This window comes from Montipora capricornis, chromosome 11 (genome assembly GCF_036669925.1).
Source record: "Montipora capricornis isolate CH-2021 chromosome 11, ASM3666992v2, whole genome shotgun sequence".
Classification (NCBI taxonomy): domain Eukaryota; kingdom Metazoa; phylum Cnidaria; class Anthozoa; order Scleractinia; family Acroporidae; genus Montipora; species Montipora capricornis.
Genome location: NC_090893.1, coordinates 13,779,967 through 13,799,708, shown reverse-complemented (window position 1 = coordinate 13,799,708; position 19,742 = coordinate 13,779,967). Strand labels below are relative to the sequence as shown.

The 19,742-nt window shown below is 40.0% G+C and overlaps 1 protein-coding gene and 1 long non-coding RNA gene across 2 annotated transcripts in view; one reads left to right on the top strand and one right to left on the bottom strand.

Moving 5' to 3' along the window:
• The window catches only part of LOC138024319 (uncharacterized), a 45,141-nt gene extending 36,536 nt beyond the window's left edge, over positions 1–8,605 (top strand). Inside the window, exons 3-5 of the long non-coding RNA XR_011126976.1 lie at positions 483–536; positions 7,731–7,805; positions 8,468–8,605. This is a non-coding gene — a long non-coding RNA (uncharacterized lncRNA). The remainder of the gene's footprint in view (positions 1–482; positions 537–7,730; positions 7,806–8,467) is intronic.
• Positions 1,693–16,571, bottom strand: LOC138024317 (1-phosphatidylinositol 3-phosphate 5-kinase-like). The gene is made up of 13 exons (XM_068871474.1): positions 16,458–16,571; positions 15,311–15,413; positions 14,777–14,850; positions 14,581–14,668; positions 14,294–14,457; positions 11,842–11,947; positions 10,589–10,680; positions 9,475–9,566; positions 8,495–8,639; positions 6,710–6,855; positions 5,790–5,814; positions 5,328–5,387; positions 1,693–3,033 (listed from the first exon to the last, which is right to left on the bottom strand). Exons 1-9 carry the CDS (start codon positions 16,479–16,481, stop codon positions 8,600–8,602), a joined length of 783 nt encoding a protein of 260 aa, XP_068727575.1. The 5' UTR covers positions 16,482–16,571; the 3' UTR covers positions 1,693–3,033; positions 5,328–5,387; positions 5,790–5,814; positions 6,710–6,855; positions 8,495–8,599.
• Between the last annotated feature and the right edge of the window lie 3,171 nt (positions 16,572–19,742).

The window sequence follows — 19,742 nt, the reverse complement described above, 5'->3', positions numbered from 1 at the left end:
ACGGTCTCTACTGAGGAGTGCAAGGTCTATTGCTACGAAATTTGATTTTTCTATTTCAAAATATTGGAGCAAAGACCGCTGAAGAAAAGAAATCCCATTCCCATTTTATAATTGTTCATCCCATTCCCAGTGGCTAAATCCCAGTCCCTGTGAGTAAATCCCATTTTCCCAGTCCAAAATAAGGCTAATCCCAATTCACATTTTACCCCTTCACGACCCTCTTGAGCGTGATTGGACAAAAGGTACCGTGCCCTCGTTGGCGATTTGAAAAACATGTGAACTTTCTTTGCGTTTGATGCAATAAAAGCTAAATCAGAGGTATACTGTCGCTTAAGTACTTCTTTTCGACAAAGCCTTATTTTGTGTTTGAACATGAGGTCTTAGTCCTCTTCCAAGTATATTTAACAATTATTCTACGAGGGCGCGGTGAATATGAAGTGATAGATAACCAACTCGGCGCGGTATTATTATTTTATATACAGCAAGCCCGAGCAGAATAATCAGGATCAACAACTCTTTCAAGCTAGTCTAAAAAGGTCAGTGAAGTGTCAGTGTTAATAACTAACGATATGCAAGAGTCAAAAACGTTGCGAAAAAGATGTACCCGATAAAAAAAATAATAATAATAAATAATTAATAATAATAATAATAATAATAATAATAATAATAATAATAATAACACTACCACTAATAATAATTAGGTAGGCATTAAAAAATTCATCATTGAGTATTTTTATGCCAAATTTTGTGGCTTTTTGGTGTTCCCGGGGGTAGTATTGTCGATTAAAGCATCAATTCCTGCCTCGGTCAACTCCGGTCCAAACGGCTTTTGTCGGCCATTTTTCCTCAGAGCTGCAAAAATGTTTTCAGTTCGCTTTATTGCTGACGCAATAAAAAGATACGGTTTGTAGGGGGTCCAAACTGACGCCTATTAGCTAAAAAAGGGGGCAGATAATGTTTTGCCAGCTGCTGTTGTTCCGAGTGAATTCTGATCAAAAGAAGTCCATTCCCTAGACCCATAAAATGGTTCGGACATTGTGCTGTTGTTGTTGTTGTTGTTTTTATCAAACAAGAACTGTTTCAAGGATGACATCGTGAACACAATGCAAAATGCGCACAGTTGCCACTCCACGTTGGGATTTGCACAACATTTACAGAGTTTTCGCTGATGCGACCAGCAGTCATATTTGCATACTAAAACAAGAGAAATAATTTTCGTAAAAATAGAGTTCAATTCCCAAAAGAATATTTCACTCTTCCAACACGGCCGCTGTTTCTTTGTTTCACGTGAAAACTCTGCAGGTATCTTGAAGGTGCATTAGGCGTAGTCACAGTTCTATTAAGGAGACCAACATAACAGAGAGATGATTTGAACCGATGGACAACCACGTAATTCGCCGCGTTTCAAGTGCTTTGACGTCTGCTTTTTTTTTTACGCCAAAAATTAAAGGCCCACATTCGCCCAAAAGTCATTGCGCACCCTGACTGAATTTCGTGTAACACGAAATTACCTAAATATCTGACATGTTGTTTCCCGCGTGATTATTCGATTCGCCTGAATGCCTTTCGCCAATCACATCACGTATTTGGACAAGTCGTCATTTGAAAAACAAAAACAAACGACCGCAATGACTTTTGGGCCTTTAAAGACAGGTGTAAAGGGTTTGTGAAAAAATATAAGCCACTTGCAAATTTCTCTACAGGTTTTATTACTGCTATCACAAAGATTATTCAAACCTATTCTTTCTTAGCGAGTCCGAAGCTTGTGGTAAGGATTACTTTTGCTTATCACTTCGATATATTAAAATTCAAATTGGCAGCGAGGCCTAGGAAACACAAACAAAGGAAACTGAATGAACAGGTTTATTCATTAATTTTGTTTGTGTCTTCTAAGCCTCACTATCAAGCTGAATTTTAATATATCGAAAGTAGTATATTCTCAACCCACTTGGCCTCGCTTTGAGGAAGAGGCTGAACCTAATTTAGCCAGTTGCACTTCGGGCTCAGACTAAAGCCTGAGCCACTCTCCTCTGGGCCTGCACTAACTCATCCGACTTAACTATTCTACTTTAACGTAGTTTCCAAGTAAGTCTTCATAAAAGAGGAGTAATGCATGGTTCAGGTCATGCTGAGAAAAATTTTGTAACTTTTCGTTTAGAATAAAAAAATATTTGCAAAGGAAAATTATCTAACTGCAAATGGAAATGCGTCTAAATAACTTTACCAGGATACCATGGGAGAAAAAAATCCTCCCGTTATTAATCCGACTTGGCAAATTATCAATAGGTCAACCGAAAAATTAATCAGTCCGTAAGTCCGTAAGTCAGTGTGGCCGAGTGATACTGGGTTCAAGTCAAGCTCTGACCACCAGCAGGAGCCTCGGTTCAAATTCTTGCAACCTACCTCGTTCCCACGACCTCTCCCTTGACTTCCGGGCTGGCCATGGGAGAGGTCCTGGGAACGAGGTGTAAATGTTGGCTGCGCTTTGTTGGCTGCGCTTTAAATTAACGATTATCGTTAATTCCTAATTTGCCCTGGATTTATCATTATCGTTAATTTAGAAGATTGAAAGCTTGATATGGATTATAGGAAATGGTCATATATTTTCTAAAAGAACAACCCAAGTGAATGGACATAGGACTCGAATCTGGGAATGCTGATTGACCCGTCACCTAACCACTCGACCACTAAACCGCTAGCAGCTCGCGGACAATGTTTTTAACACTATTTGATAACGCTCTATTTATCACTCGGCAACACACAAATATCAAACACTGCAAAAGGTCGGGTACCAAACTTTACGACAAAGCTTAACACTTTAAAATCAAAGCTTACGCTTAATCAATCTAGCTTCGGCGTAATTACTCTTCAGCAATGATGTTCTATGCGAGACTTAAAGATGTTTTCTTTGTTTGAGAGCGCGGTGTCTTGAACTTCAGTGGTGAAGCGGAAAGGACCGATCCTTTATACTTTCGGAACGTCAGATCTCTGCTACTATGTTTACAGAAGGGCCTCAATATCTTTGGCGATATCCTAAGGGGAAAACAAAAACAAACTGTAAGAAATAAATTAAAATCCGGGTTATCTCAAAATGGAGAGAAGCACTCAATTTTCTCTTCAAAAATTCACACCATTCATATCACTTCATTAACTTGCTTTTTTTAAAAAAATTTTTGCTTAAGAACTTGGAATAATCGACGCGAATTGATCTTTTTTAGGTTATATTCCCTTAGCTATTGCCGTAGTTCGTTCGTGGTATTCCACTAGGACTCGGTTGTTCGAAAGCCGATTAACTTAATCCAGGATTAGCGTAGACTTTTGTTTCATGTTTTCAACCTTTTGATGAAAGTTTCTTTTGTTTATTTTTGTTTTTCAAGATTGACGTCTTCCAATGTAAAGGTTTGCTGAATATCAGCGTTGAACAGCATTTGGGAGTAGAGAAATAAACGCCTTAGTTAATTTTTAGTCCGGGAGTAGCAACAACAACTGGGCCCAGGAGGTTGATCCTTGTGCTTCCGCTTTTCTTTCATCATTGACACGAGGGAATTTGTGATTCGGCTTATCAGTATTCTGTTTTCGATTTGCGAAGTCTGTGAGCATCATTCGAAAAACAAGCATCTAAAGACCGCGGTTCTATCTCTTCCTTTTATTAACCACATCTCATCACAGAACACACAACATCAGACTATTTGACTTTTGTTTCTGCTGCAAGAAACGTAGTTCAGCACCCCACTGACCAATAAAAGACACAACCAGCACCAAAGTAAACTAAATCTGTTACGCGTAAAACAAATTTAACGCATTTCAAAAACCGAACCTGGGGGTTCGGTATTTACCAACACTTGCTGTCCACGCTTGGCGCAATAGGTAGGAGTTGGGGTCTATTTTCACTAGTGCATAAGCCCCCCACCCCCCAACACTAAAAGACATGAAAACCTCTATGGGGTACGATATTCCTTTACAAACATTCCCTCTTTTATTCTAATGCGCCTACTCCTAGTGAAACTTAAAGTGCACCTGTGACCAAAAAATCAATTCTCATTTTTTCTTTGGATTTCAAAACTTTGTTAACTAAACACTAGGCGACCAAAGTTATAAGCCTTGATTTCAAAAAGATACCTGTTTTTTTTAAGTGCCCCTGTGATAAAAAAAACACTTCCTTTTTTCCTTCAGATTTTGAAAGTGTGTTTGCTTAACACCTGACTGGCAAAATTTTGAGCTTTGATTTTTATCCAAAGGCCGTTTACTTTAAGTGTAAGTTTTGGATTTCACGGTTCGCCATTACTCACGTTCAAAACTGACCGATTGGACCTCAGACGGTTGGATCCAGGGAAAAGTGACGTCAGAGGCTTACTAGCTTAAAATTTCAGCGTGTGAACGCAGCTTATTATATATGCAAAGCGTGAGTTTAAAAGTCTGAAAGCCCAAAACCCCCGTGCAGCATATTAATTCTGCGGCGTACAAACGTATTGCATTCTTAAACTAGTGAGCCTTTGACGTCATTTTCTGCTCGATCCAGCTCTCTCAAGAACATAATGTTAGTAATGGCGGACCATTAAATAGGAAAATTACAGTTAAAATAAAGATGTGTCTGTTTGAAATCAAGGCTTAAAACGTGGGTCACTTAGTGTTTTGTTAACATAGTTTTGAAATCCAAAGAAAAATATGAATTGATTTTTTGGTCACAGGGGCACTTTAAACTGGGATTTTCCTATTTAATGGTCGGCCATTACTAACTTTAAGATCATGAGAGAGAGCTGGATCGAGGAGAAAATGACGTCAGAGGCTCATCAGTTTGAGAATGCAATGCGTGTGTACGCACGGGAATTTGGGCTTTCAGACTTTTAAACTCCCGTTTTGCTTTTATAATTAGCTGCATCCACACGCTGAAATTTTAGGCTAGTGAGCATTTCACGTCACTTTTCAGTTTTGGACGTGAGCAATGGCGGACCGTGAAATCCAAAACTTACATTCAAAGTAAATGGCCTTTGGATAACAATCAAAGCTCAAAATTGCGCAGTCAGGTTATTTTATCACAGGGGCACTTTAAGTGCTCTTTGTTTCGACAGCCACTGGAGCTCTGGTTGATACATAAATGATAATAGGTGACGTCATTGATATCTTCGCTACAGAGGGTCCTGAGGAGGGATTGAGGTTACCCGAGCCATTTCCCAGTGTCATTACAAATCCCACTTTCTAGAGTCCAAATTTCACTGGCCTATCGAGGTACCAGTGAACTTTATGCCATTTGCATCTTAGATCCTATTTGATCCATTCAGGACCCTTAACCACAGTAACCCCAATAAATCACAAGGAAATGCACTTACTAGCGGTTGAACATTTGAGGCGTATCGTTTCACTGGTTTACCCTCACGGTTGCAAAGAAACTGAAAGATCAAATAAACAAGGTCAAGGGTGCGTTAGCTACAGGAAAATTCAAATACAAAGAGACACCCCCTCCCTCAAAAAAATTCATTTTGTCCCGTTTAAAAATTTTATTGTCTTATCTTATCCACGAAGAATTTTTCCGAACTTGTTCCCTGCTTTTTGAGCCGTAAAAACGTTTTATAGTCCCTCGTTTCCAAAAATGGCGACTCTTAGCTCCGGGCTCCGGGTGAGAATGCGAGAACGAGATTTCTACGCTCCGAGAATACGCAAAGAAAAACTCGACCACCATCACCATCCTTTGCGCATGCTCAAAACTGACAGACAACTTGTCCTTTAAAACCGGCACCGCGTTACTTTCATTGGAGTGTTCTCGATTATTCATTTTTTAATTTATTACTTACCTTTCCAAAATTCCACTTGATAAAGCTAAAAATAAGCAGATAAAATATGCACTTTAGGAGAGGATCTGAGGGAAATATATCATTCTGTGAAAGAACTTAAGGCCACATTCACACGGTACCGGACTAATTTTCTACCGGTTGAAAATTCGTGCATTTTGGGGTCACAAGGAACCACACCAAACGCACGAAAATTTAGACGCCTCGCCGTTCAAAAATTTGAACGCCAAAATCGGGGGCCGGAACTATCGAAAATTCAACCTGTGCGCTGTCAACACCTTGTCCCTCTAAATCTTTTGCATAGCAAAGGCGTGGTTGCATGGATGGGTGGTAACTCAGCTGGAAAAAGCCATTTTGTTTTCGTAAAATAGCACTCTGCGCATGAACAGATAGTAAAACCACTGACAAAGATTAAATTTTAATCCGGTTCGTCAGTTCCGTGTGAACTGAGCGAAAATATTGCACGGTTCCGTGCGAACAAAATGTCCGGTCAAATTTTTGAACGGGTAGAAAGTTCGTCCGGTACCGTATGAAAATAGCCATAGTTCATTCAGATGGTCACCAGTGTGGATTTTTGTTATTTGAAAAATTCCTTGAAAAAGCTCACAATTACCCAGAGTTGGTGTCTTTTTTTGTTTCGCTACCCTCCTAATGTTGTTTTCTTGGCAAACTCTGTGAGCCAATGAAGGAGGTGTGATGTGTCTTATAATTTTACTCTTTCTTTTCTACATTCATTTTCGAACTATCGATCTGAAAATAAAGAACCGCAATACGTGAAAAAAAGTTACTGTTTTTCATTTTGGGTTGCACACATGCAAACATTGTTTTAGCTTGGATTGCGGAGTAGCCTGGTGGCCAATGTCTCTGATCTCTGGATCTCAAGACAAGCGCCTCCGGCCTACACAAGAAGAAACCGAAATTACCTTCCTAAAGTTCCTTTCAGTTGGCTCTTAAGGTACTTGTACAAAGGTATCGCTTTCGCACCGTTAACATTGATTTTGGAAAACATATCAAACTTGACACCATAATTCTCCACAAAGCGTTTTATTATCGGCTCTGCATCGGGTTCCTATAACAAACGAAATTATAAACATGGATGGGGATTCTTTGATTGCAGTCACGTGATAAGACGGCCATGTTGGTGCCAAAACAATAGGAAAATAAATGAAGCACAAGATTTGCATAATAATAGAATCAAATTCCCAAAAGACTTTTTCGCTATTGTTCTTGCCATCAACATTCAACATGGCCGCCGTGACGTCAGGTGCAATCACAGACTCGTACCCAGTCGCTATTTACGGCTTTCAAAGCGAAAGCGGTCTGGATAAAGTGGAGCGCGCGGGGAGTTATGGGAAGAGGCCGACCCTTCCCATGACACCTCGCGCGCCTTAATCCAACCTAGTATGTAATCCTCTTTCCCCCAAAAGCACGTAAATAGCGACTGGGTACGAGTCTGGTGCAATCAAAGAAAAGCCCTAGAGAACGTGTTTATCAAGTTTAGTTGTGTCTCAATATCGCACTAGCGCTCTAAAAATTGCAAAAAAAAAGAAAAGAAAAAATTCCGCTCCTTGCTTCTCTTTGTTACCGAAGAGTTTTTCTTTTTCGTGTCATTGGATCAAAGAGCTGGTTTACTTTAGCGACGCAAGCCTAGACAAAAGCGACATACATTGAAGCATCAACTTACAGTGTTTTTAGTTCTCAAAAAAAAAGTTCTCATTAAGAAAACGCCAGTGAGTTTGCGTTGGTTCCCTGTGTTCGCATTTGCATCGTAATGAACCCTAATCTACGTCTTGCCGTAGACGTTGAATTTTCTGCTCGTTTTTCTTGTACATAACAAATTGTTCGCGGAAAAAAGAACCCCCAAACCATTTTCCAGTTAGTCAAACAAGGAAAACTTAGGTTTCATGGCTTAAGATCGTTCATATCCGATCCGACTCCCTACAGAAATTCTCTTCATGAACTCCCGATGAGTCTGATGACTCACGAAACAGCTTCATTGGAACTCGCAAAATTTGACAGGTAAGAATTTTCATTTTATCTAGCGTCTTTTCCTACAAACAATGGCGGTTTAAAAAGACTCCGAGTTTTTGTTTTCGTTTCTTCTTAACTAAATACTCGAGATTGAAAGAGTATAGTCTGAGTTGCCGTGCGTGACGCGAAGCTAAAGTCACAAGTTTCACTCCATTTTACGTGAAACTCGAAACGGCAAGACGACGTTTGTCGTTTCACCTATAGACGTGATGCTAAATCTCTGGCGACCCTGCTCCCGTGAGTTCTAGTAGCCAGTGGCGGATCTAGGGGAGGGGTCCGGGGGACCCGCCCGCCCCACCCCCTTATTTTGGCAAAAAAAAAATTGTAAAAATTGAGGTTGAAATTTTTTTTGGGTTCACATACTCAAAAAAACCGGTCCCCCGCCCCCCTCCATCCTTAGCTCAAGTTCTGGATCCGCCACTGGTAGCTAGCTCAATGGGTGGAGCATCCGACCTGTGCAAACGGAGGTCGTAGGTGCGAATACTGCCTAGGAATGTCATTTTTCAGTTGTGCTTTTGCCCATTGCATGCCGAACAACAGAATAACATGTACTAAAATGGCAGTTAATGTTTTTGTTACCTATTCGCATATGATAGGGGGAGGCCTTTACGTTCTTTGTAATCTTGCAATGAAAAGTTTTCTACTCGTAGAATGGCAATAATCAAAATCAAGAATACCTGATTACCAAACTGGTTACACGGGAATCCAAGAATGCGAAGTCCACGATCAGCGTAAGTGGAGTGCAGTTCCACAAGCTGAGTGTAGTTCTTCTGTGTTAAGCCTCAGAATGAAGCAACGTTGACAATTAACGTCACAAAACCCCTGAAAATGAAAATTGACGACGGATTCTTGCGATCTTGAGTAATTCAGAATTGGGATGCACATTTTCCATAACGCCGCAGCGGGAAGCATCGACGCAGAAATATGGTCCCCGCAGACAAGAAAACAGAAAATTAGCATCTCGTTTATGACTGGCTGCTGCTTATAGTAAAGCATGACTATACTCTTATGTTTTACATTTTCCTCTATATATCTGTCGTTAACAGGCAAGAAATAAGCTAAAATCGACAGAACCTCTTCCACTCTCTAAAATTTGGTTTTATCAACGGAGTTGATAATGTAAATTGGCCACCGTACAGAGATTCTAAAAGCTGACGTTTCGAGCGTTAGCCCTTCGTCAGAGCGAATCCATTCGCTCTGACGAAGGGCTAACGCTCGAAACGTCAGCTTTTAGAATCTCTGTACGGTGGCCAATTTACATTATCAACTCCGTTGATAAAACCAAATTTTTGTATACTACTTCCCCACCGACGCAGCACCACAGTTTCTTTAGAAACTACCCCTCTTCCACTCTCTAGTTGGCAAAGGAGGAAAAATATGCCCAGGAAGCAAAATGCTTCTTAAAGAAGCCAGAAACGTGTTTGCTTCCCGGGAAACAAATACTGGGCGTACGCACAAAGAAGGAACTTGACCACGTTTCCGTAAAAACGATTCCTCGTTTGCTAGGAACGAAAAAGAGCGACACATCGCAACTCTGAAATTCTCCATATGTATCACCAAGGAGAACATGAATTTTGCTTTTCCTCTTGCTTTGATCTTCATTTGAGCTATTAAGCGCGCAATACTTGAAAAAAAGGAGACTGATTTACCTACTTACCGATATTTTTCGAGAGATACAAGGTTTCCATCGATATCTTTTGCGCTAAACTCAAAAATAGATTCGGCGTTCTTCACTTTGTCGTCAACTTCCTATAATAAATATGTTGTTTATTTCTGTTACATGAATATGTTTAGTAGATAAAGTTGCTGGCAACCTGGCCACAAAGGATCACATGGCCGTGGCTTGCAGTGTAGGCGTATTTTAGTGGTTACGGGCTAAGCGTAATTCTCCCCGAACTTCTTAGCCGCCATCTTGAAATTCTGAAGCAGAGGAAGTTTGGGGAGAGAAATAAATTGCCACCAAGGGGGTGGACCAAAAGCGTGAGAGGTGATTCTCTCGTCCCATTCCCTCCCAACATCCATGCAACATGAAGGCTCGATAAGACGCCACGGCAGGAGATAATTGCTGGGTTTTTAATACCCCCTCCCCCACCCCACCCCCAATTTGAACACCTGGCATTAGTTGCATACAGTAAATGGTTAATATTGCTATACAAAGGAAAAGTCACATTCATTTAACAGTAGATAAGCACTTGAATTGTCCACTGAATAGCGATGTATCCAATGAAGTTTAACCATTTTTCCCTTATGTGGATCCCATTCACAACTAAAATCAAACAAATCTGGCAAGGCAACTGCTGTTGGATAAAACATTACCCATTGAAGAATCAATATCAAAGCTAATAGACCGTTTCAAGCACTGAAAAATGATTTCTTCTGTGACTATGGGACAACCTAGCCAGGGCCTGGGTTGTCCCAAAGGTGGATATGGCAATATGGATTGAATAAATCACTACCTACTTGATAACTAAACTGGGATAGCAAATTCTCATTGACTGGATAGTGGTTTATCAGGTGGGTAGCGCAATCCACTTGGTGTTGATGCAATCATTGAGAGAGTGTGGAACAAAGTTTTTTTCGCACAGCAGCAGAGCCACGCCCTTTGGTTAAGAATCTGGTGCCTTATACACAACCACATCTTCTCTGAGAGAATTGCAGCCATGACATTGACCTCATTCATGAGCCCTTCCACTACCCCTGACTCAGAGCCCTTCTAAAACCCCTCTGTCATTCTGCCAACAACAACGACAAGGTACAGGCCCATTTTTTACCTCCTCGGTTTGGCCAGTTACAGCTCCTGACTTTTCAAAAGCTTTCAGCCATGACAGCTGCTCTTCATCTGAGCTAAAGGCCAGCCGCAAGTCTGACATTTAAACAACACAAGATTAAATAACATTAATGAGAGGTTTACCACAAGACAGACTGACAGTAGACAGTAGAAAGTACAAAATCCAGGCTTGTCAAATTCGAAGATTAAGTACATGGCTAGACAGAGCAAAACATGAATTTTACTCAGTAGGTCAGACGTTTCACCAGCTGTACAGTTATGATTGATAATAAACTTAGTTTAAACTACTGCAATAGCAAACTGGCATGTTTAGTCAATTTGGTGATCATACTCAACAGACTTCATGGTGTGATGTTTCAATAATTAGTGAAACAAAAACCTTAATGAATATCTGTGAGTTGTGGTGTTTCACTTATTTTTCTTTTCAATAAAGCATTAATAAATGACCTATACCCCATTCACACCAACAAGACATATTTAATTAAACTGGGTTTAACAAAATAAAAATCAGTCACAGAAAAATGTAGGACTGGATTTTCCATGAGATTCAGGTTTGTTTCAACACATGCTTTGACCTGTGCTAAATTTGTAGTTGACAAAAATCAGTAAACATGATTTTAAAAGAAAACCCTTTGAAACCGTGTTTAACTAAACATGTTTAAGGTTCGGTGTGAATGGGGCAATAGATGAAGTCTTGCGGCCTTATGCCATGAGATGCAATGGTGTTTCTATCTTTAAGTTTTCTTGAGCAGATGTTGCTCCAACACTTCGCCGTCACTTTTTCCACAAGTAGCAAATGTTGCTGTCACATTAACTTCATATTTCTGAGCTATCTCAATGACAAGTTCCTTTGCTACTTTCCTTCTTAACACTCATGCCAATAACTACCATGATCCATTGTGTACACAAAATTATCACAGAAATATCTGTCTTTATGAAGAGTTCCTCTTGCCCCTGTTTAAGCTTCGAAAGGTACTTCGTCACTTGTCACAAATGGAAAGATACATGTACTTTTTAAGAGTCCTGTTGCTTTTACCGGTAATTAGTTCTTGGAAGGCAAATTATAATTATGAAATAGGCGGTACCATACAGCAGAATGTTTTACGGTCACTTATTGAAAGCAAAAAAAAAAAACCACAAAGTCTGTATGCAAAGAACAGGGTCAATCAAATATAATAAATAATTTAAAGTGTTATTATTTACTATGGGATTGTACAGTGATTTTTGGCAACTGACCTGATCTCTGAATATCAGCAAAGGATAACAAAAGGCAAAAATTTGCTGATTTATCCAGTTTGACAGTAGCATCTTTCACAGGATACTTCTTAGATGGTGTTGATTGCTACAGAAAAATAGGTTTCTGTGCATAAGAATAGTTATCACTTCCCCAGGGAGGGGGGGGGACTCCCACATAAAGAGGATGGGGGTGCTTGTCGTACCTTTTAGGGGTTAAAAAAGCGGTTTTGGTACCTCTTAGGGGTGAGAAAAATTTCATGCCATGCCCACTAGACAGAATCTTGGTACCTTGGGGTTCTTTGCAAAATTTCCAATGAGCACCCCTGTCATTTTTATATGGGAGTCCCCCCCTTCCCAGGATCACATCTCCTGTTGATGCTAGGAAATATCCCCTTCTCAGCTGATGTCAACTATGGGGACGTATGTCATGTGACTGCTGTCTTCCTAAGTCTCAATATAATTGGAGGCTGGAGGAATTTAGTACTGGTTGTGGTGAAGGCGCTGTATCACTTTTTCCCCTGCAGCCCATGCCCCCACCTAGTTTAATCACAGAAACTAATTTTACAAGTCATAACCAAAAATTGCATTGATGATCTCTTGCTTTAACACAGAGGTATGGCCCATTGTAAATTAACTATTAGTAATCCCAGCTAAATAAAAACAGTCTTATTGAATGGTTTTAAACATATAATATGCGCATATATTTTTGCCCCAAATGGGTGACAAAAAATACAAGCAACAAAAACATGTCCGCACATATTTTATGATATCATAAACATTTCAAAAAGAGATTCATTATTCCACTATTGCGTCATTTTCTAGTATTTTGGCTTCTGCCTGCATTGTATACATGATAGTAAGGCGTGCATGAATGACAAAAACAAAAGTGACCAACCATTCAAATGTCCTTTATTTGATTGAATATCAAAACCATAAAAAAACCAACATTTGATTTGAGTTGCATTAATTTTTTTATTTCAGTTTAAAGTGTCCCCAATTAGTGCTCCAGTGCTAGAAGACTAGACTAGACATTTAAATGAAGTTCCTTTCCTTTCCTTTATATACAAAATGACAAGTGATAGGCGATGATAAGTTTAATTCTTGCACTTTGCAGGGGTTCTGATAGGGTGTGAAAAAAAATTGGAAATTATGTGGCACTTTCAAGTCTCATTACACCGCAAGAAGGGTCTATTATGCAGCAAATTATGCAATTTCATTTTAGCTAATTTAACGGTGTTTGTTTGATCTAAGGGAAGCACAATCCATTCCTTGCTGTTCAAGAACATATTTGAGCACAAGGGAATGATGAAAACATCTGAAATAAATTTGTTGCCTCATTTTAAATTACTGAAATCAGAGATGGCTCATTTTGCCAATTTAGTGTCACATGACTCAGCTTCAAGTAGCTTGTCCACCACAAACTGTTGTAGATGAACAACCACTACATTGCACAAATTGAGCAAAACAACAGACCATCATCAACATGAAACGTTTCTTTGGGGTACCTTCTTGCCCTGTTTTTCGCTGAAATGTATACAGAGAAGTACGATTTTTTTCCCCTGTGAAGAAGCGCTAGGTGTTTTAACAACAAACTTATCCGTGAGGACGTTTGTTTCAAGTAAAAGAAAATACTACATATTTCAAATGACAATCCAGCAGTTTTCACACTACATTTCTTCAGAGAATATTTAGGGAAATGGATTGTCACCAATGAGCAGTCGCTGACTATCGAAAACCAGAACCAGTTCCTCAACAAGTGAAATGATGCATAGAATGCCAGGTTGTATATTTCTTCATTCTTTCCAGTTTTTGACATCTTTTGAAAGCTAAAATGGCTTGAGATTATGTTTAAATTATCAGAGAACTTATGAAAAAGCGAGATTTGGCTCTTTTCTTCCGTAAATTGTGCAATTTTGTACAAATTCTGCGGTTTTTCATGAATTATGCAATTTGTTGCGATTTTAGTTTATTATGCGAAATCGCAACATTGCAAAATATCAGAAGCCCTTGGCCTTTGCATTGCGTTCTTTTATTGAAAAAAACCCTGTTCTGTCGGTATTTGCTCCATTGTAAACCGGCCAATCTGGGACACTATGTACAGTGTATTACTGTCTCATATTTTGTGCGTTCTCTTAACCAAATAATTATGGTAAAATGGCATAATAGTGGAAAAATTAATCATGATATTGACAACGAAAGTGAAACTGATGATGGCACAATAATAATGACAATAACAAAAACAATGCTTGCATAAAGGCCATGCAAACAAATGACCCAGCACTTCCCAGTCCCACTCTTCCCTCCCTTCTCCTACAAAGAAGACCTTTTCAATTCTGGATCTGAGTGGGTGGCAGAGATCTGTGCTGTATAAAAAAAATAGATAATTACCCAATCTGCTCATTTTGTGTCACATTATGTACAAAAGGTATGCAGAACACTGTCCATATCTTACCAAATCAGTTCTGAACTCATAAAGCGTATCATCTCCTGGTCTGAGAACAATGAAAACTTGCTGCCATATAAGTCTTCCTCTCTTCTGTACATGGCTAGTCTTTGCACTGCAGTCTGCCTTAAGGGATGCCACTGAGGGCCCAGCTGGCGACTGATGAGGGGGATCTGCAATAAATTTAAAAAACAGGTTCAATTTCATTTCTGAAGAAACTGGTCTGGCATTTACAAACCCATACAAGATAGTGTGCCTATGTCAAAAACCTGTGACCTACAAAAACTTGTTGTTACCATCTTGACGGAACCTGTAGAACAACGCTTTGTCCTCAAAATTGTGTTCATCAACCACATGGTGGACCAAGTCCGCATCCAAAAGATCCTAGATAGAAACAACATTTACAAATTTAATTAAGTCGCCTTAAATCTTTTACATTGATTTCTCTTATTTCTAATAAAAAAGCAAAAAGGTAAATTTAGGCAAACCAACCTGGCCTAGTTTAACCCCTTCCAGTCTTGAGCTTGCATATCCATTGGCAATAAACCAGTCAATTGCTTCCGATCCTAACGTGGAAGGTACAAGTCACAGGTCACACGTCACAGGTCATTGTTTTACCAATCCAGAAAGTATCCTAAACATTCATAAAAGCTAACCTTAGGCCTACTTAGGCCTAAACAAAGGTTTTTAGGCCTAAGGTTGACTTTTATGAATGTTTAGGATACAATCTGTATTGGTAAAACAACGACCAGTGATCTGTGACCTGTATTTTTTTTACCTGCCAGATCCTAATGTAGGTGAAATTGAAAAGAATTTATGAATATATAGTGAATACACAGAGTGTAGTGCAAAAGGCTATTGAGAGGAGGGATCAAGGGTATCTTGGGGATAGGGGGTCATGCTTTGCCCAAGCTTCAAACCAAGTAACTGTGCAAATCTATTTCCTGCTTTTGTTCCCTACCCTACAGTACACACCAAAAATAGCTCATTATATTACACCCATACAAAAAATCTAGAGTAGCCTACCCGCATAACAGGCATGAAGTTTACGAAGGTGGTAATATCTGTCCTGTACAGCCAGTCCACCAACATTTGTTGCTGCCCTCAGCTTGAGAGAAATATGATCAATCTGGGAAAATACCAAGGGACCAACCTCTGCAGTTTGAAGTAATGACTATTTTATTTGGGACAGAGTATCAAGTATTTATGAGTCATGAGTCAATGAGTTACCGGTATGTGCCGATCAACTCAAAACTTCAACAACGATCCCCCAACCCCCTTCTCGGGCAAAGCCCGGGAATTTGAACTTTTAAAGATTGGATCGTTCAAATTCCCTCCCCCTTTGGCCAAAATGGTGTTCAAATACCCTACCCTATCCTAGGATTTGTCTGTCATACCCTACTAAAGAACAATCGTTGTCGGCTCCTGTCGTCGTTGATAAAGACCTTTTTTTGTAAACCAATCGCTCACAAATGCTATATCTCTTCCTTTAAACTCTTCCATCTCATCCAAACACGTGTTTTATAGCAGTTAGCGACTTCAGTGCCCGAAAAAAACTCATTTGAAACCTGACACTTCTTGTTCAATTTTCCCCACCCCACGCAGGCAAAGGTAAAATTCCCCACTCACTGGGCACAGAAGATAGTCAAAAGCCCAAGGTTTTCCCAGGGGAGGGGGGTTGTTGAAGTTTTGATTTGATCGGCGCATTAGTGCAGTTACCCTAACCCATAAAATGAAAGCTAAAATTTCAGAGAGTGCTTAGGCCTAATCACTGAAACGAGGGCTTAGGCTTAATCAATAAATTATTGCTATATTGACTGTGAGTCTCAATGACTCATGACTCATTGACTCATAAATGAGGGGACCTCATCAGAAGATGGCACATATCCAGGTGGGCTTGCATTACACCGAATAAAAATAACTCAAGGTTGCAAAATCTTCCATTCCGGGAAAATATTCCCTTGCAAATTGCAATAACTTGTTCCAGCCAGATTTCGGTTTTAATTCAAACAATCATTTGAGCTAAAGTTTCCTGTAAAGTTAAGCATTTGTTTCGATCAGCAGGAAAAATTGATCATTGGAGCTTTGCCGATTAACCGTCCAAATATTTCAGACTTTATACTTATACATTTTCACGATTCCTGGTGAAATGGGTTGTTCCTCGATAACTTACCTTTTCAAGATCAGTTTCGCACATGTCATTTCCTCATGTGAAGATGCCTTAATGCCGCGAGACCTTGTGAGACGGTGAGATATGTTGCCAGCGTGACGATCCGCGTGACCATAACGTGACCATACACTTGTCATCAGCTTCCCCGAGGGGGCGGCCGACCCAGGACCCAGGACTTGCGCAGTTTTGCGAACACTCGAGACTTCATCTGATGACAACAAAACTTTTAACTCTTTAACAGTAAGGGAGAAAGATGCTATTTATAAACGCAAAATGTAAATGTAAAAGCAAACAAGGGTGAATGACAACTCAATGAAGAATTCAGTCACGGTTTTCTAATCCTAATTATCCTAGTCAGAATCCATGACCTATATTTTACGGTTCGACGTAGCTGGCGGTTCTGTTCTGTTTTTGCCTTCTCGCGTTCGCCGCTCGAGATCTCTCGCGTTCCGCCATGCAGAACCACCAACTATGCAGGCGATATTTCACGCTTAGACCTTCACACTTTCTTCCTTTGTTTTGATGAAAAAAAACCTAAATAGGTGAAATTTCTACGTTATCATTTGTCCTGAATTATGTTCTGGCTGTTTGGTTTTAATGGCAACCTTTTCCGAATTAAAGGGACTTATATTATTCCGTATCTCAGAATGCCCTTGGACATGCAAGAGTTAATTAAATATCTACATCTACAGTCTACATATTACAGCACTCGGTAAAGTCCTTTTTTGATTTATGGCTGTTTCTGCTTAGGTGGCCTCATACACCACAAACCTTTTTAGCGAAATCATCGCCAAGCCGGCCACTTCTGCTGGAGAGAACAGGACAGCCACAACACCGGGGACTTCATCCCCAACTCTGCTCGAATACTGTGGGGGCTCTTTAACGTCTCATAGGGAAATTATGAACATAGAAGATATTTGTGAGACGGGGCCTACGGTTTATAGTTCTTATCCGAGAAGACTTGGAAGTCTCACCATTTGCAGATGAAATTACAAAGGCAGCACTTTTTTCTGCTCAGTTATTGCAAGATCCTGAGTGTTGATCCAGCCGGGTCGAGCCCGCGGCCTTCCGCGTGACAGCCCGACTGACTCAACGATCTGAGCCACCGGCACGCGGTAGATGCTCAGTACGGAAATTCTAATTCACTCTTGGACATATGGGCACAACAAGCAAAAATCTTTAACGAGGCAACATTAGGGACCTTTAGATCGGAGGACCATTCTCGTTCCCAGAGCTGCGATCCTCTTGGCCACCGCCGCGGATCTAGAGCTCTGGCATTGAGCTCTAGCAAGCTCTGGCAAGCTCGGCAACAGTCTACGATTCACCACTTCCGGTCGTTCTGCGCAGTCTCGACTCTTTTTCAAAATGGCGGACAAAGCCAAATTTGATCTCTTCCACGAGGCGTTGAATCATGGAATGGAAATTCTAGATTTAAGCGACATCGTATTGAAAGAAAAGAAGTTCGATGGTTTGATGCTATATGTGCTTGTCATTTCGCCGTTAAATGCCTCAAATACACGATCAAATTTTTAAGATGAGAGAGGGAGGACTGGTTTTAAAAGGAGATCGGTTAACAGGAGATGACGACAGGGATCAAGTTGCACCAGAAACCCTTATGGGTTTCTGGTTGCACTGAATTAAATGTTTCTGTCTGCTTGCAAATTCGCCGAGACACTGCGAAGTGTATGTTTTGTTCTACAAAACAATAGCGCGAATGAATAATTAATTTATTCTGCATGCATAATGAAGTAGGGACCTGTACGGAAATCATTCCTTCCCCCCCCCCCCCTCCCCTCCGCCAAAAAACCATTGACACTTAAATATTTAAGTTGTTGTTATTATTAATTATTATTATTATTATTATTATTATTATTATTACCGTATTATTATTATTATTACAACTTGATAAAAAAATTATACATAATTCGTAGGCATCAGACAAAATTGGCACCATTAGGACCAGTATCTGCGCTAATTTCAAGGTTGTTTACTTACGCATTATAATATTATTGTCTCTACATCAATAGAGCTTAGAACATTTCACATGCGAAAGTAGTATCACTCGGATGTATTTAACAAGAACAATTTCACGATAAAAAGAGCAGGTAGCCATTAAATTTTTTATGACAATACTATTATTTGGTCTGTTTGTTATATGTTTGAGAATCTGAACCCTATATACAACGATTGCTTGAAACTCCACTTTCTTTCGCTTATTCTAAAATTGAAAAATGGGTAAAATTGAGGGGAAAAAATGTTCGCTTTTCCGTATTTAAGTCAGAAGTTCGACCGGTTTTTTTTAAGTTTATATAGACTTAGAAAAAAAACCTCTAAGAAGAAAGAACAAAGCGCAACAGTCCCAAAGGACGTCTACTGTTATCGCTATTGTTTTCTTGAAACAAAGGAGTGTATGCATAATGAAGTAGGGATCTGTGCGGAAATCTTGCCGGGGGGAAACCGGAGTACCTGGAGAAAAACCTTTCGGAGCAGAGAAGAGAACCAACAAACTCAACCCACATATGACACAGAGGTTGGGAATTGAATCCAGACCACATTGGTGAGAGGCGAGTACTCTCACCAATGTGCCACGCCTGTTCTGAATGACTGGATCAAATCGGCTGTGTCGAAAAGTGGGACGGGGACTCGGGGACGTGGGGACGTTGGGACTCAGGGACTCGGGACTCATCTTCGAAGTATAGAATTTCAGAAATGGAAGAACATCCCCATTATTTTTTTTGCAAAAATAATCATCTGTATGCTTTTCAAGTACCAGCTAAATACACGCGAAATTCAAAAATTGGATTCTCGAAAAGTCATTCTCGCCACCTGTCACAGAGCTCGACTGTAAAACAAAGCAGAAGACCTAATGGCCCATTGCAGACACTGCAACTGAAATTTCACGTTACAGCGTTTGTTGCTGTTGTTGTTGCACAAAAAACTTGAGCCTTATGACTTCTTCTCTGTAATTGATGTTTGAATACCGTGCCAATGTCCTTGTTGTGACTACATCTTTCCTGGCGCTTGTTCAATTTGTTACCTTTGATAAAGAATTCGGGTTGGCACCGTTGATATTGTCGAAAATGTTCGTCATCACAGGGCCAGAAGCTTTGCGGGAGGGGGGGGGGGAGGGGAAACTGCCATTTATGAGCTATATTGGTATGTGCCGCTGTAAAGAGTATGGTTTTCAAGCAGTTTACTCTAGGATAGGGTACATGATTCAGAGGGCTTGTGTCTAGATCTAGAATGGGGTATAATTTTTGACGGAACTGACCAGTTGGTTGAAGATTT